The following is a 16,337-nucleotide window of genomic DNA, read 5'->3' as shown; positions in this document are numbered from 1 at the left end:
TTGTGTTACAGGTAGTTATAAAAATATACATGTTCCTTCCAAGTAAAAACTCTGTAAGCAGTGTAAGGACATTACATAACCAAATAACAGATTTACTCAGATGGTTGAGAAACAAATAGAATTAGAAATGATGCATGCCAGATGAAAAGACAAAGCCAAGCTTTTGTCTTTAAAAGAAAGATCATTCCTTCTAGTTTACGAGCATTATTGCCAAAGCATGTGCACAACACAGCAAAAGTAAAGAGGCTTTGCAAAAACCCAGAGGCATAGTTACTCATGAGGCTCTCAGCTTCTTTCCAAATGGGCTTGCTGTACTACATGGCTACCTCTACTTAGAGGCAACAAGGCAAACTCGTGGCTCTGAACTATGAGACTGGAAGTGGAAAAAAGTATTTAATTACACAGTACAGTAGTTCATGCTCTTATGGGAAGGACAAGACAGGGTTGGAAAAGTAGCATCTCTTTGAACATGGTAAGCCAGCAAGGAATCACTATTAATACTTCAGGTTCCTAAAAAAAGAAAAAAAAAAGTCATTTTCACTCTACATGGTGCAGAAGAGTTGTATTTTTTTAAAATGCTTCCAGTCAGGGTGGAAATTTATTACTTTCTGAGCTTAAATCAGATTCATACTAACTGAAACTCCCATTAAGTCACTTTATGCCTAAAATTATATTTGGCTTTACAGGTCTTACTCACAGGCACTTTCAGAAGGAGTCCGCAATACATCTTTTACTGAGAAGATAGGAGCTTGTGAAATGTTGATACTACTTGATTACTGAGCCTGGTTGCAAGAAGCGTACTGCACGTGCTTACTGCATCTGAGAATGTGCTGTTGATTTCAGTAAGCTTTTCATGATTCTGAATAGCACTGCAATGTATAGCAGTACTTTAGTAAACACTGTCACCATTTCCATTGTGGATTGCTTCCATTCCCCCCTTTCCATGGATTTAGTATTAATGCTTACTCTGAACAGAATTTCTGATTCAGAAGGAAGAAAAGAAAATGGTTGCAGATGTGATTTTTAATATCTTTCATTACTGAAAAATGTTGTTTCCTTTAGCTGAAACTTTGCAGTTTGTTTACAGGAGCAAGTAATACTTTTTGCTAGCTAGTAAAAAATGTAACTTTAACCCTTGTAACTACAAGATAAAGCTAATTATATACTAGCACACAGATACATCTAACCAAAAGCAGGCAAGATGAAGTTTTATTCCCAATGGTATGCCTGAAATGACTTGGAATTGCCTTCATCATCCTCTGAAAAACCAGTAATTACTGCTAAACTGTTTCACTAGTTTAGATTTAGCAGCCCAGGTTCACAAGTAATTCCAGAGAATGCAGCTGTAAAGATTCTACAGCAGTAACTTTATTTTGCATCTACAACTACAAACAAAACAGATCAAGAGATTTTCATTTGAACAGCCCCCTTCTGCACAGTCAGTCTTATAAAATGATTAGAAGCAACCTGTCTAGCTCATCTGGCATCCATATGATCACATCTTTATTTTCTGTTAACTCTTTGAGACTGGGAAGGCATTTCAGTTTAAACGCTGAACAAAGATAGGGAGTAAATACAAAACCATTCCTACACTAATGCTTCTACATCCCCTACTTTGAAGCTAACCTGAAATACCATCTCCTGCATAAATAAGCAAGTACTAACTGAATTTAGACTGTCTTTCCTCAAAAACCGTCTTGATTCTGCCTGTAGCACTGCTGCCACAACCCCCTTATATTCAGATGCTCAGGATGGTTACACTTTGAGGGGAAGAACTGTTAGGCATTTCAACTGCATGTGGTTCCCAGTGTTACTGTAACACCTTTCTTTCTTCCATGCCAACAGCAGCTTCCCAGAAGTAACTGGCTCTTCATTTTCATGCTTATACCTCAAGCATTTCCTCCAGGTGTAGTTTCATAACTCTCTGATAGTTTGTCACTGCAAAAAGGAAGCCTGACTCCTCCCCTTTCTGCTCTCGGCAATGCAGTCCTGGCGCCTCTGTTGCTCTAGTGCTTACTGGGCTGATTGCCGATTTAACTCCTAGTGAAAAGCTATCTTGTTTTGGGGCAATAGTTTGGTTTTCTGCAAGGAGCAGTCATCTGAATTATCTTCAAATTACTTTGAATCTCTTGAGATCAATAAACACTCCAGCCAGCATGAGATGGGGAGTAGAAGCACGATGCTAAGATCAGAACCTTGCTTCTTCAGAGGCAGTGGGGTGCCAGCACGTTGTCTCATGAAACTGCACTCTCAAACTCAAACCGTTGATCATTTGCTTCTGGACCTGGACAAAACTGTTTTTTCCTATGCTCCGGTTCTGACTTCCTTAAAGACAAGAAGTCTGTCTGCCCTGCCTTCTTACTATGATTGAGAATGGAACGGTTTCTCTGGCAGTGAGGCTGTTCAAGGCATCCCATTCAAATAAAGGATTAGTTTTCTTTGTTCTGGCAAATAGGGACCATTGGTGCCCATACTAGTTTGGGAAAGTCAAAGACCTAGCTGGGTAACACAAATACACTCTATAGAGCAATTCACACATGCCTGGGGAATCCTTGTGTCCTCATCTGTTTTGCTGTTCCCAGTGACAGCTATTTGGTTGTCCCCATGAACCATAAACTGTGGGCACTGCACTCCCCAACCTGCTCTCCTGTGGCAGGGTCTCTGCATTCTAATGTCCTCCCCACACCTTATCCATCTCTGCTTTTCAGTACGTGAGTTATTGCAGGATGGAAAAGCAAAGCCATACGAGCTTGGAACACATCAAGTGCTGCCTTCCAGGAGCAATTCTTCCTAAGATCTACAGACAACGACAGAAGTTTAGTTTGCTACCTCTTCTAAAAGCAGAGGTTACCTCTGAATTTTTCTGTTCTGATTTTCAGAGCTGTTTCTCAGTACTGGCTACAGCATTTCCTGACACTTTGGAATTAATCAGATGTAGCATTTAAACACTGCTATTTTCAATCTCGGAAATGCCATCAAGTAAGATCCTGCAAGCTTAGTGAATGAGTCTTTCAAATGCTGCTTTAACTCCTTCCCTCTCTTTGTGTATTTAGTGACTGACTCTAGGCTCAAACATGCCCTCAACTCCACCCGACGAGTGAGCTTAGTATTAGCATTTAGCACCTCTAAAGCTGCTTTTAAATCTGACAAGTAGCAGAAAGCAGCAGTCTACAGTTAACAAGTATTTTACAAATGCACTGGAAAATCTTACCAAGAACGATTCCTCTTAATAGCCAGGTTCAAATGTTAGGAAAGAGTTAAAAGAATTAACATCATCTAACCGCTCATCTGAAAACTAGTCTGATGCCAAGACTACAGAACAACTAGCCTTATGTAGTAACCCATTTTAATATTGCAGCTGGATAGGAAATGGGAACAATTCAGTCTGGTCTGCAAGTTCACTACAGACCTTGTTGATGATTAACAGAGGGAAACTAACAGGTATGGTTTCTGCAAGATTTCAGGAGCCTGGAAATTTACTGGTTAGCTCTATAACTATGCTACAACAAGACTCTGCCCTTGGAGAACTATTTCTTCAGTTCTGAAAACTGCTACCATTTCTGTCAGTTGCTTTTCTGCAGTTCACCTAGTAACCCATCTGCAATGGCATCTGGCTTGACTTCCAGCTTATGATGACTCAGGCAAGTCACCATTCTCCATATTCCCCTGCCTTCCACATACACAGACATGGAATGTCTGTTCCTTCCCCAAGTTAACTCGCCTTTCTGGATGTCAATGCTGGATTTGAGTGGATAGGCTTACACACAGAGAATTGAAGTTCTTTGTTATTCCTTCAACCTTATCTCCTCTTATTTGAAAAGTCAACCCAAGTGTGAAGCAAAAGGATTTGTGGTAACCAATTCTCAGACTGCAATCTGATATCTCCTACCACCTGTCCAGTCCCATACGCAGCTCAGTATATGCACTGTAAAGGTTGTTATGAGAACTGCCATGCCCAGTTTTCAAAACCAAAACAGCAGTAAAATAGCAAAGAACAGAAAACTCAGATTACTAAAGAATTCTTAAATTCCAAGTTATCACTTCTTTCATCCTCCCATTGCTTTGCCCAAGTATTTTGTGAATACTGCGTTACAGTAGCACAAGTACAAAAAGGGAACGTACTCACTAGCAACTATATGGTCCTGAAATTGCTCTCGGAAGGCAGTAATTGGCATGGGAAGCGTAAGGAGGATCACACGCTGCTTCCCAACAGCTAGCAGTTCTGGACTGTTTTGCCATGCAGATGTTATTTTGCAATAAAGCATAAAGGCAAAGATCGCCAAAGACTATTTCCAGTCCCCCCAAAGCATCTCCACCTTTGCCAGGCTATTAATGAACACTTGCCAGGAAACAGTGAGGTAAATGGCTAAGACATCTCTGCTTTTCATTAACCATTTATCACTGGGAAAAACTCATACTTGAAACACTGAAAAGTAGGTAAACATTTGCCTGCAATTTTATAGGACTGAACCAAATAATTCAGGAGGTTTCTTTCACATCCACAGAAGCAACAGCAGTTAAAGGGGTATCTGGCAAAGTCCTGAAAAGAAGAAAGATGCCGCGCGTGCTATAAGCTGTATTGTTTGACACAGTCTTCTTCCCATCACTATCTTGCTTCTCGTTGGCTACTTTTAGAAATAAACATTTACATGAAAAAGAAAAAATATCTCTGAACAGAACCAATATTTCCAGTTGGGGCAATGGGACTAGGAGGAACAGAACATTTTTCCAGGCACCAGAGAGCCAAGAGTTATAGAAGTACAACTTACTATACATTAGGGTTGTCCGAGCAACACAAAACCAACCATAAAGTTATGAAGAGGGGGAGAAAAAACAGCACTAGAGTTTTGCGGTGACAGACTTTCTTCCACAGCAATTTCAGCTGACATTACTCCCATTCCAGTGAACTATAGGTGACAGACCATATTCTCAGATAAGAGAGGACAGCACACCACTCCTTCCTTTCTACTGGTGACACATTGCTTTGTGCAGTTCAGAATTTTAAGTCTGCAATGATTCTTTCTTAGATCTCACAAAAAACGGGGCTTCAACTCAACCAAAATAAGGGCTGTTTTAAACTGCTCTCCTTTTCACTCCTATCTCCGTAAGGCAGAGAAACTAGAGCACATCTTTTCCTGGCTCTTGAACTGCAGAGGTATCTGCTGCACACCAGGGCTTACTGCTGGATTTATCCAGCCACATATATTTTCACGTGAAGTGCAGGTATTCCTTGGCATTCTTGACCCAACCCTGCAAGGCTTGGCTACGCAGCACTTCCCAGGCTTCTTGATAATTTAATGCAGCTTCCTTGTAGTCGCAATAGGTTTCTAGAGTCTTCATCCTGACACAAAATACACAACAATGAACAAATTTCTATTATCCTACTGGATGTAAACGTCACAAAATGAAAAAAAAAGCCAAACACATTTAATAATGCTGATGCATGCATGATGTTCCACAAGGTCTTCCGTGCTACTGAGTAAAACCCTCCTGCACTAAGGAAACTGGAGAGGTCCAGACCCTGAAGGAACTAGTGTTTCTTAACATTGTCAACAGTCTCTATGAAAGAGGGAAATAAAACACAACTCTTCTGCCATGCTTCGTACACACTTCTCAGCAATAGAAGCGACAGCGTGCAACTTTGTGACAACAGGTTACAGAACACTTCGACCATAGCAAAAAACGTAGAAGCAAAGCAGAAGAGGTGGCTAGATAGGGGTGCTTTGAACTGGGTGGAAGTATTTTGCTAGAATGGATTTGACTGTTAGACAGAAAGGGAGGGGCCAGCGAGGAAGAGGACAGTTTTTCTTTTCCAACACAAAATAAATGGGAAATGCGACAGAAAGAAACAGGGGGCAAGGATAAAATATTTTCATCTTCTCCCTAAAGCATGAGGGAGAGACAGCAGTTCTCGTGCTCTGCTCTCCTCCTTTATGCAGCACCTGCTCCCCACAATCTCAGCGGAACTGTTGGCCAATCTGCTGAGTGCATTATACCACTTTTTCAAAATAGGGAAATTCAAGTCAAAATTATCACTGAAACACGAGAGAGAGATAGCTCAAGGAACACCAAAAGAATTATCAAGACTTCAGTTCCTTTCCTTGCTGTCCTTTCCCAGCCTCCTTCTCCTCCCTCTTCCAGTCAGTCTCTATCAGCCATGAGACATGTAGCATTTATATGTTTGACCCAATAGGAACAGATGAACATGAGTCAAAAACAAGAAAGAGGAAGAGCCCAACTATGTGGGGGGCCCTAATCTAAAGAGTCTGAGAGCCACTGCACAGTTACACAGCAGACTTTCATGCCTAAAGGCAGCCCTGCCCCCCAGCTTGCCCCCCAGCTCCCCCACCCCCCAAACAAGCAAAACCACCACAAGAATTTCAGAAAGAAAATGCAAAGTCCAGATGCTGAGAAGGCCAATGCTTAGACATAGCGGACCATCACAAGCTGTATTTCATACATTTCACATTGCATTATAAATGTATTCCTAGAACACTGTGACTTGCATAGCAAGCCGTGCGATGTTATCTGTCCTGCAGACCTTAGCCTCAGAAAGTGCAGGAGGAAAGAACCATGCCATTGCAGTACATGGAGATGTATATACTCTTCTTACAAACCTGCCAGTCCTGTTGTCACAGCTAATCCATTTTGCTTTCTTTATCATTCTTTCACATTAATTGAACTCTGAAACTAACCACTGCTCAGAAAAGTTCCATGGAAGGGCCCACTGCAGCTCTCCTCCACACATAATCACATTATCAATGGTGGATCATGGTTTAGAAGCATCCCTGAAGAGGCAGAAGACCAACAAATGTCTGCCTATGCAACATTCAGGAAACAGCACAGTTCCAAGAAGGGTTATGGACCCAACCAGCTCCCTCAAATCTCTGTAACACAGGCAAGCTCTTCCTCTCCCAGGTATTCCTAGATGTACCTCCAAGACACAGTACAAACCATCAACTCCTTCTCCCCACCTCAAGAGTGTTCCCCGTGGAACAAGAAGCACGATTACAGTCATGGACAATGATGCATTTATCCTTTGGGAAGAAACTCTCTTGTGCTAGCACCCTTCTTGCACTTGAGGCACTTCCGACAAATTTATTCAAGACTTTGACTCCGCCCTTCTTCGCTGTAAGTGCATCTAATGATTCATATTTGTTCTTTATCATAGAATAGCTAATATCAGATGCTGCTAACATCTTCAAAAAAATAGCTAATTTTATTTATTAGGTCACATGGGAGACAGTCAAAGCTCAAAATTTTAGACTGGCTCAATCTTGTTAAAGGTGAAGCAGCTGTTTTGCTACCGGAATATTCTTCTTTGGATCTGCTGTGGACACAGGCATATACATATGTTCTCTCTGCCACTGAACCAACAGAAAGACTCTGATCTCTAACTGCTCTTCATTTCATCCTTGCTAAACGTTGCTCTTTTTCCTGAATCTGTTGGCAAAGCAATAGCTCTTCAATTCATATCCGGCAGTCTGACCCAATTTAACTAAAAAACATACGGGATCTCTCTAACCTAGTTTATTCTGACAGACCTCAGTTAGGGAACTGCTACAGCAAACAGTGGAGGAACACATTTCTAGCAGGAAACCAGGATGGACAACTCAGCAGCAGCTACAAGAGCACATGTGACTGCAGCCTTTTAAAAAACTTCTTTGCAGAACTGCCAAAAAATCAAACAGATTTATTTAATTCATGATCAACGTCTGCCTTAGGCTTCAGAGAAGTTTTCAATACAAACATAAGAAAAATGCTTTCGAATTCAAAGTACATTACATCTGCCTAAAAACCTCACGTGACTCGACTACATCTCAGCTTTGGTTGCGCTATTAAGTCTCTCAGCATCTGCAATGATTTTTTTTTTTTTTTTTTTTTTTTTGCCAGAAGCGAACACTTGTCTGCTGCTCCAGGCAAAGTCCAGTGCAATCCTAAGGTCTCCAGCCTATCTAGGTCTGCCTGTCTACATTCCTTTTACGTCTCCCTTCACTATTTCTGCCTTGCCCTTACCCTACTGTGTGAGAGGGGTGGTTCTGATAGTTGTGTGCCAGAGCCACAAGAGGCGATGCAGAGATGAAAAATTCCGTTCTTAAAGGTATCACCATTCATGGATAAAAGCATTATACAAATCACCATTACACTTGAAGATTCATGTGTTCAGCCACGTGCAGGATAGAAAAGAAATGATTCTTTCCACAAACACGGCAGCCTGTGCAGAAAAGCAATGCACTGCTGCATGCTGATTCCACACTTTCTTCCGCGCAACAGACAGACCATACTTTTAATCCCATATTCATTTATGTTCAACCCGTTACGCACATTTGAGATTACAGACATACTGCACACAAAAAAATGTTGACGGAATCACAAGGCATTTGAGCAAAAATTAGTCTTATACAAAAATTAATGAATCACATGTAAGAGGACAAAAGCTCACAGATCATCGATATATAAAAATCAGCAGCAAATCCCTAATGATAGAGGCCAGGAAACCATACTCGGGCTGATTCTACTAGTATCTTCATCAATGCTTCAAATAAAACTCATCCTATTTGAGTGGAACTCACTCATTGAGTTAACTCAGATCGTAACTTGTTCTTTATCTTCTTAACAACCGGTGTCACTTGCAAACTTTGTCTGCAGCGCCTGCATTTTAACAGTAACGTAAGGTTATGCGCAATGGAACAAAACCTGAAGTCATGGCAGTACCGTTGAGCGTGAGCAGCTAATTTACTGTTCTTGAATGGTTACTACAACCCTGTCATGCCATTCAAGGGAAGAGTGGGTATAGAAAGCGAAGAACTGAAAGCACCTCTTTACACCACATTTGGGAGACTACTACTGCATTGTTGTGTCTAGCTTTGGAGTCCAAGCTTTCAAAATGTTACTGAAAAATTGGGAAACAAGCTTTGGGGTTTCAGGAAAATGCCATCTGAGATGTGGAAAAATGAGTCACAGAGGAGATGATGTAGAAGCTCAGAGTCATTAAAAAGGATCAAGTCTTGAAATGATTATGACGTACTATTATCTTCATGGAGCAGAAAATACTACTTAATAAAAGACTCTTCAATTTGGCAAAGGCCTAACAAGGATCTAAGACTTGCAGAAAAGAAAAGACTTTCTTAGTTAGATCAGAGGATCCAGTTGTCCCTCAGGCCTTAAAAATCTCTGCAGTAGTAAAATCTCAGAAATTGTTTAGTGTACAAACTTCAAAAAAGAACAAAAATTTAAAAGGGATTAGAAAATTACAGTAAGATTTATAAAAAAATTGTTAATTGCCAATTTTTTTTGTTCATCACAGTAGTAAAAATGAAGTTGCAGCCCTTTCAAGACAGTTTATTGCACGATCTGTACAGCACACAGCACCCTTAAAGTACAAAAGCACCTTATTTTAGGGAGAATTTATAAGCCAGAAGTCAGACGCTTTTGTCCAGTGAAAGAGAAAAGAGAAATCCTGTTTAAGTTAAACCACCATAATTCTATACATGTTCTCAACAAATCACTTCATGTAAGCTACAGACTCTCTAATCTAGCAGAAAAGGCTAGGCAAGTTCATAACAAGAGGCCAGAAGATGAAGCTAAAACATTCAGATTGGAAAGAAGGGGCATATTTTTAAGAATATGGAGGATTGATTATTGCAAGAATTTACATAAGGTCATGGTATATCTTCTATCAGTTGAAGCCCTTGCATCAAGGTTCAACATCTAAGAGATACACTCTAACTCAAGTGGGAGTAATAGATGCTGTGCAAGAATTACTGGATGATGCTTATGGGGCAGATAAAGCTGTTTCACTGATAGTTTATAAACACATCCAGCTAAACTACATCAGCCCGGTTACCTGCAACATTTCCAAAACACTAATAAGTGAGGCCACAAACAAATGTTTTTATTTCTCTGAAGCAGTTCTTTCTCTAGCAGTAAAAGCTTCCCATGATGGTCCTCAATTTGACCATCCCACAGAGGTACTCTCACCAGGCAGCCATTTCCGCACAATCATCCGCAATTGCTCCAGCAGGAAATATCTAGCTGTCACCTGGAGAAAACCTTTTGTTTTTACAAATGAACCCAGGCAAATTCTTAAACAAGAAAACCAAGAGAAGGCTCTATGCTTTAGTCTAGATATTTAAACCTTAAAGTAATTTAAAAGCCCTTGTGCTCTTAATTGCCTATCTCTTGGCAACACAGGGCCACATGCCCCTCTGTACAACAGCCGATCCCCTTCCATTAGGTGTTGCTGGAACTGGAATCACCGATAAAGCAGACTGAATGGGAAGGAGGAAAGCACAATCTTCATTGCAATGGCTCCTGACTACAATTTAAGAGAAAAGAGAAGAGGATCAGCCATCCATGTAACAAGCCTGGCAAGAAACTCAGGCCAGGTTTACATTACAAAGTCTCATTTATACTCACACAGAGGGATGGGCAGCCAGCCAAACCTCGCATAAAAAGCAATGCCAGCTGACTCTATCGAGTAGATGCCACTATATGACAAAAGAAGGCTTTTATTTCCTCATGTAATGGACAAGGCATGGCTCTACCAGCAGGTAAAATACCCAAAGCAGCAAAAAAACTTCTTTGCCGTTATTTCCACTAAGCATTCTGCAAAGAACATTAATACTACAGGGGGTTTTATGTAACAATTCAGACTAGCAATGGCATAACACTAGCCCTTGACACAGGTCAAAAGTTTGCCATCATTCCTTTGACAGTGAGCACAGAAAACATGAAACTGATGCAGAAAATGAGAGGCAGACAGTAAACAGATCTGAATAAGGTGGCAAACTGGCTGCAGTAGCAGAAAAGGATGGATTTATGTACCAATAATTTCAAAATACTAACACTAAACAACATAAGAGAAGGAGTAGGTAAGAAGTTACGTATGTATGTACATACGTGTGTATTTTATATTATATATATATTAAAAAATTATATATATATAAAAATAATAGAATAATATATAAATAATAGAATAACTGGCAACATTTCAGATAATCTAGCTAGGGAGACAATCCAGGATTTAAGTAAGGCACAAGAGATGGATGGATATCTTAAAGATTATCAGAATAGAAGAAAGAAAGTGGGACAGCACAACAGAATGCTATCTAGTTCTTGGTGAAGTAGTAAATTAAGCCAACCAAAAATCTCCTCCTTCTTCCTGCCTTAGTTGAGAGCTAATAAACCAAGCCCTGAAAAATGCAACCATTAAATGTTACGCTTAGCCCCTTAGATAAGCTACACCATCACGAATTCCCAAATTTGCCTCTTCGGAAAGCCAGCATCAAAGTTCTGCCCCAATGGACTCTCAACCTGTTCCAATTTAACAGCGTCTGCACTGATCCCCCAGAAAGAGGTGAAAGAGGAAAGGAAGGCACAGAAAGCAGGAGAAGCAAGATGACACAAAAGAAAGAAGAAAACAGAAGAACATCATAATCGCTATACTAGTTCCACACAGGCTAGTGGGGCCAGTTAGAGCTTTATGTCTGACAGTGCTCAAGGGTAGATGAGGGAAAGGCTAAGTAAAGAGTGATCCTTGCCTTTCATATATAGCAAACTGAAATGGACTATGGAATAAGATTACCTTGATGGAGCAGAAAGGACTGGAAACAACAGACCAAAAAGTGGACCAGAAAAGGCAGGGTAGGGGCTTAGAGGTAAAGAGGGAAGAGGAAACGGGCTGACAGCAGAGCACTGAAGCCAACCATTTGTAGGAGGAGATATCAAGATACCTTTGTATGAAAAGAAACGAAAAAAAACGGATAAGAGTTTAGAAGAAACAACATGAGAGTGTGGAAGCTCTTATCTGAAGTCCACTCAAAGTCAGACTACATGAAAGGAAGAAAACATGTTATCAGAATACTGTGTAGAAAGGGAAAGGGAAGAAGGAAACAGCAAAACAAAGAGACTTGCTGTTTTGCTTTTTATTTGAGGAGTAGGAAGAAGGAAGGCTTCAAAAGGGAAGCAGCTGGACAGGCTGACTGGTGAGCTAGCACCTCTACCGTATAAACAGTTTGCACAGCCTAAAAACGATGCCACATCTGTGAATCAGCTGGACTTTGTCAGGAGAAACAGAGAGAAAAAATGGTAAAGGACAAAAAAGTCAAAGGAAATTACAAAGCTGCTGGAATCTAGAAAAAGGCCTGAGGTAAAGTGACTTTATGTAAGCAGCACATGATTAGCACAATGAGTCACCTACCCAACAATGCACCAGTTCATGCTTTGCGGAAATTATGGTAGCTAAATAAGTGAGGAGCAACTCCCACCCTAAAGAGACTAATAATTTTATATTTAAAACAGAATTAAGGAGAAAGTATACTTCTGCATATAGCATCAGTTGAAGTTATTTCAACAATAACGTGGCTTATGTTGACATCATTGCATTTGAAGTTATGAGGCATTTCGCACATGAAGAAAATAACTGGAATCCTTAATCCACAAAACACAGAAGAAAGCAAAATCTAACGATTAAAGACTCAAGGCGCACATGGCTGAGTTCATCTCATCTAATGGCTTGGTGCCTCTGAAAGGCAGAGATGGCCTTTCTTCCCTGCTTCTGGACACATACAGCTCCTACTTCTTTTTGCATGGGTTCTATCTAGTACTTGTTTTAGTTTCCGTGAACAAATTCACCTCATTAATCCAGCAGAAATCACAGAAGACAAGGAAATTGTTTTCTGCCATATTAGCTAGTTGAACTGGCAACATGGTGTTGGAGAAGCACTATTGATATAAAGGAGGAGTGATGGGACCGTATGGACCTATCAGCAACTGCAACCAATTAAATGAGCTTGACATCTGGTCTAATCACATCCCAGAATTGGCAAAGTTATAGCTGAAAATACGACTAAAACAAAAAACAACTTCCAAAACAATGGATTTGGCACCTTCTACATCACTTGGAATCTCTAAGCCAAAGTCAGAGATTTATTTCTGTACATATGAAACTATGCTCTGCCCTACTGTGCACCAGAAGCAGTGCAAGGGAGGGGCAAGGCTGCATGACCAAGAGCAGAATTTACCCTTTTCTAAAGAAGTGAGTCTTTAAATTAGATCAGCTGCCCCAAACTCTCACCTTAACTCCAAATTAAGAAACCACCTGCGATTTCTTCTCTCCTTCTCTCTCTCTCTCAATACATGAGATGCCATAGCTACTTCTCCAAGGAGGTGAATAAAAAGACCCCCAAAAGATTCTTCCTAACCCATCAAGCACACGCCATATTCTTCAAGTGTCAAATTTTAACAGTGAGTTTATCAAAAGTGAGACTCATGAGAAGATTCTGGTATCATCACAGCACATTTGGGATCCATGAAGATAAGTTCACTTTTCTAGCTATAGAGACAACAACTTTACCTGAGAGTGTCTGGTAGATTCTCTTGAGAAATACTTCTCACCAGCTTTTGGAATGTATGGAAGAGTTCTACTTTACAGATCTTGGATCTGATGGAAAAAAGAAATTAGAAACTCGAATCAGACTCCTCGGAGTAAATAAAGCAATATTTCTGAAGTAGATCTGTCACCTCAGGCCTAGAGCAATGATTGATCATTTGATCTTGTCCTCTCTTACAAAGTTTGGTCTGGGAAGTTCTTAAAAATGACTAACCAAATCCCAGAGCCACGTACACCTAGAACTGCTTTCAAGAACAACTGAACAGAGTGTGCATAAAAGTTTTTTTTGTTTTTTGCGTGTCATATGATTTCAGCAGTAAAGTCTGTGTGTCCACTCATGTCTTGGAAAAGAGGAAAGCATCTGAAAAGTACAAAGCATGCTAATAAACCAGTGAGAAATATCAAATTCTAATAACAAGGTCCTGGTACATTCTAAAGAGTGATTACTATCCTTCCATGTTTTGAAACAAAATATTTATAAGTATTTAGAATAACAATTCCCAAATAAAATACAATAGCTGCAAACTGTTTTGCAGGTTTCTGAAACTGTGCTTCAGTTTCAATCTGCTGAAACAAACACTTTCACAGTTCTTCCCTCTTGTTTCTCAGCACCCGTCCACACTTCCCTTGTACTGGGCAGTACGTCTTCTTCAGAGGTTTGCTTTCCTCACCGTGGTCCAGACCACCAGCAGGGAGGGTGCACTGGTGCTCCGTCCAGGGCACGTGCAGCGCTGCAGCTGCTGACTGCAGTCAGAAAACTGTTTGTTGTGGACTTTGGCACAAAAACGGGATTTGTCCACAATCTGGTACTCATCTAACACTGTGGTGATCCTCTGCTAGAAGCAAAAAAGCCCCCCTCTAACCCTACAGAAAGCAAGGGGGGTGGTGGTGGTGGTGGAAATGATTATTTTTGGCTGGTTCAGTTCTCAGGCAGGCAAGGTCAGTGCAAGTAAAATGGGGAGAGAGGAAGGAAGGCAGCCCTGTCTTAGACTGTTTCAAACTCTTCTGAAATTATGCCCTCAGAGAAACTGGAGAATATGCTTCTTAGTGACAATTTTATATATTTAGATAATAGGGAAAAAGAAACAGAGTGAGAAGAAAGGGAAGGTCAAGCTAAGGAACAGGTAGTCATTCACACAGTTTCCTTTAAAGCACCCATCAACCATGAAACCTTCAGAAACGTGGCAGGCTAGCACAAAATTATGTTTCTGCCTTTACACTGGTAGGAAAATTTTACAGCTTTTCCTTTCCCTGCAAGGTTTCTATAGGAATTGAGCAGGAGTATGGGAATCTGGAAGGATGCACTTCCTCTTACAGCTCACAGTAGCACATCCTAATTCAACATTTTTGATTAAAAAGACAAATCTGTTCACTTCTTGAAGAAATGTAAAAAGATCCTCCACGATTTAACTTCTCTTATCCCATCTGAACTGCCCACCAGCCTTTTCCCTTCATTTAAAGTGTTATACTGATAAAAAGCTACATTGTCCCAAGGGTAAGCTGTAACAGAGTCCTAGCAGCACTGTGTCATTTTGCAGAGAGAATATTTTAATATCTGCACAGTGTTATCTGTGGAAGACTGCACCCCCATGAGGCTACAGCTATAGCAGAGGTTGAGCCAAAACTGGTCCCAGCACTGATCAAACAACCACAGAGGATCACAAGGGTTTCACCAAATCAACAAACTTGGTATTAGTTAAAACAAACAAACAAACAAACAAACAGTAAAAGTATCTGAACAATTCTGTCTTGCTCACAAGAACGCTGAGAGGATATATTCAGCAACAGTAGCAGGGTAGTTAAATACAGAAAGGTTCATCATAAAGAAAATCATTCAAAGTTTAAAAAGTCTTTTAAAGATACCATAGGCACCTCCATCTGTCAGCTTTAAGCCCTTCTCTTCCCCCCAAAGTCAGGCAAGCAGAACAGCTGTTTTTAAAACACGGGTTGTTTTGAAAGCCCCACTTATTTTCTCTAGTGATTTAAATCCTTTTCTATATTTGTCCTCACAATTGACTGATTCAATTTTCCAAAACATGCAATCTGATTACCCAGAAGCATTTAAAAAAGCTTTCTATTTTGCTATTAAGTTATTTAAGAACCCAAAAATGGGCACGCAAAGATGCTCTAAACTTTCACCTTCATGTTAATTTGTCAAAGGTTTATATTGTAGTTTGTGGTGTTTCAGTTAATTAAGCATTAACAAAAGCACATACCAGAAAGTCTATCTACAAATTCCTTCTGGTCAGTCAGCTTTACACCTTCCTTGGTATCTAATGTTATCTAGCACAGGTTTCTGTGCTACAGAAAGAAAGAATAAATAAATAAATAAATCACTAATCAATCAGATTCCTTTAGGGGAAAAAAAAAGAGGGTAGAAATGCAAGTCTTGCTTAGTATTAAACACTGCCCTCCCCCTCACAGGATATAAATTCTGTATTTGGACCTTTATCACAAAAGCATAAACTGTTTACTTATTCCTTGACATGGTTTTTAATCCGAATTTCCTAAGGAAAAAAGACCCTTGCAATTACACTGTCTTGTAGGCCCCCTCTAATAGCTTTTGAATATTTTAACCAATTCCAAACACATCTGGAAAAGAGAAAAAAACCTCTCAACAGTAAGTTCCTGTAGTATTGTGCAAACTGGCAGTTAGCAGAAGGCTCCTAGAAGTTTTACAGTTGATACACAAATGCTATACAGCAAATCTAAGGCTACAAAAAGAAGGTTAGTGTTTTTCATTTTATTATCTTTCATACACCCTCTGGAATAGCTTACACACCACATATTGGAAACTGGTGTTCACATAAGTCACCCAGGTCACCTGTGATAACAATACCCCAGACACCAATATTGTTCACAAGCCACAAAGTTCCTGGTCCTCTTCTTTCCAGAGATGGGCTGGAAATACTAGGATATAATAGGACAGACTTCAATCAAATCA

General features: G+C 40.2%; 1 protein-coding gene across 5 annotated transcripts in view; it reads right to left on the bottom strand.

The window, feature by feature from the left end:
• Positions 1 to 366: 366 nt before the first annotated feature.
• The window catches only part of ADAT1 (adenosine deaminase tRNA specific 1), a 29,266-nt gene continuing 13,295 nt past the window's right edge, over positions 367 to 16,337 (bottom strand). For 2 of the 5 annotated variants that reach the window (XM_026104252.2, XM_064519907.1), the window contains 2 exons: positions 13,358 to 13,444; positions 1,347 to 5,341 (listed from right to left, as the gene is read on the bottom strand). In XM_026104252.2, the coding sequence (XP_025960037.2) occupies positions 5,209 to 5,341; positions 13,358 to 13,444 (220 nt within the window). In that variant the 3' untranslated portion in view covers positions 1,347 to 5,208. Of the gene's footprint in view, positions 511 to 1,346; positions 5,342 to 13,357; positions 13,445 to 16,337 lie in introns of those variants that run through there. The other 3 variants (XM_026104253.2, XM_064519908.1, XR_003259776.2) reach the window with 3 other exon arrangements.

The sequence above is a fragment of the Dromaius novaehollandiae genome, chromosome 13 (assembly GCF_036370855.1).
Source record: "Dromaius novaehollandiae isolate bDroNov1 chromosome 13, bDroNov1.hap1, whole genome shotgun sequence".
Classification (NCBI taxonomy): domain Eukaryota; kingdom Metazoa; phylum Chordata; class Aves; order Casuariiformes; family Dromaiidae; genus Dromaius; species Dromaius novaehollandiae.
This window is presented reverse-complemented; position numbering and strand designations above follow the sequence as displayed.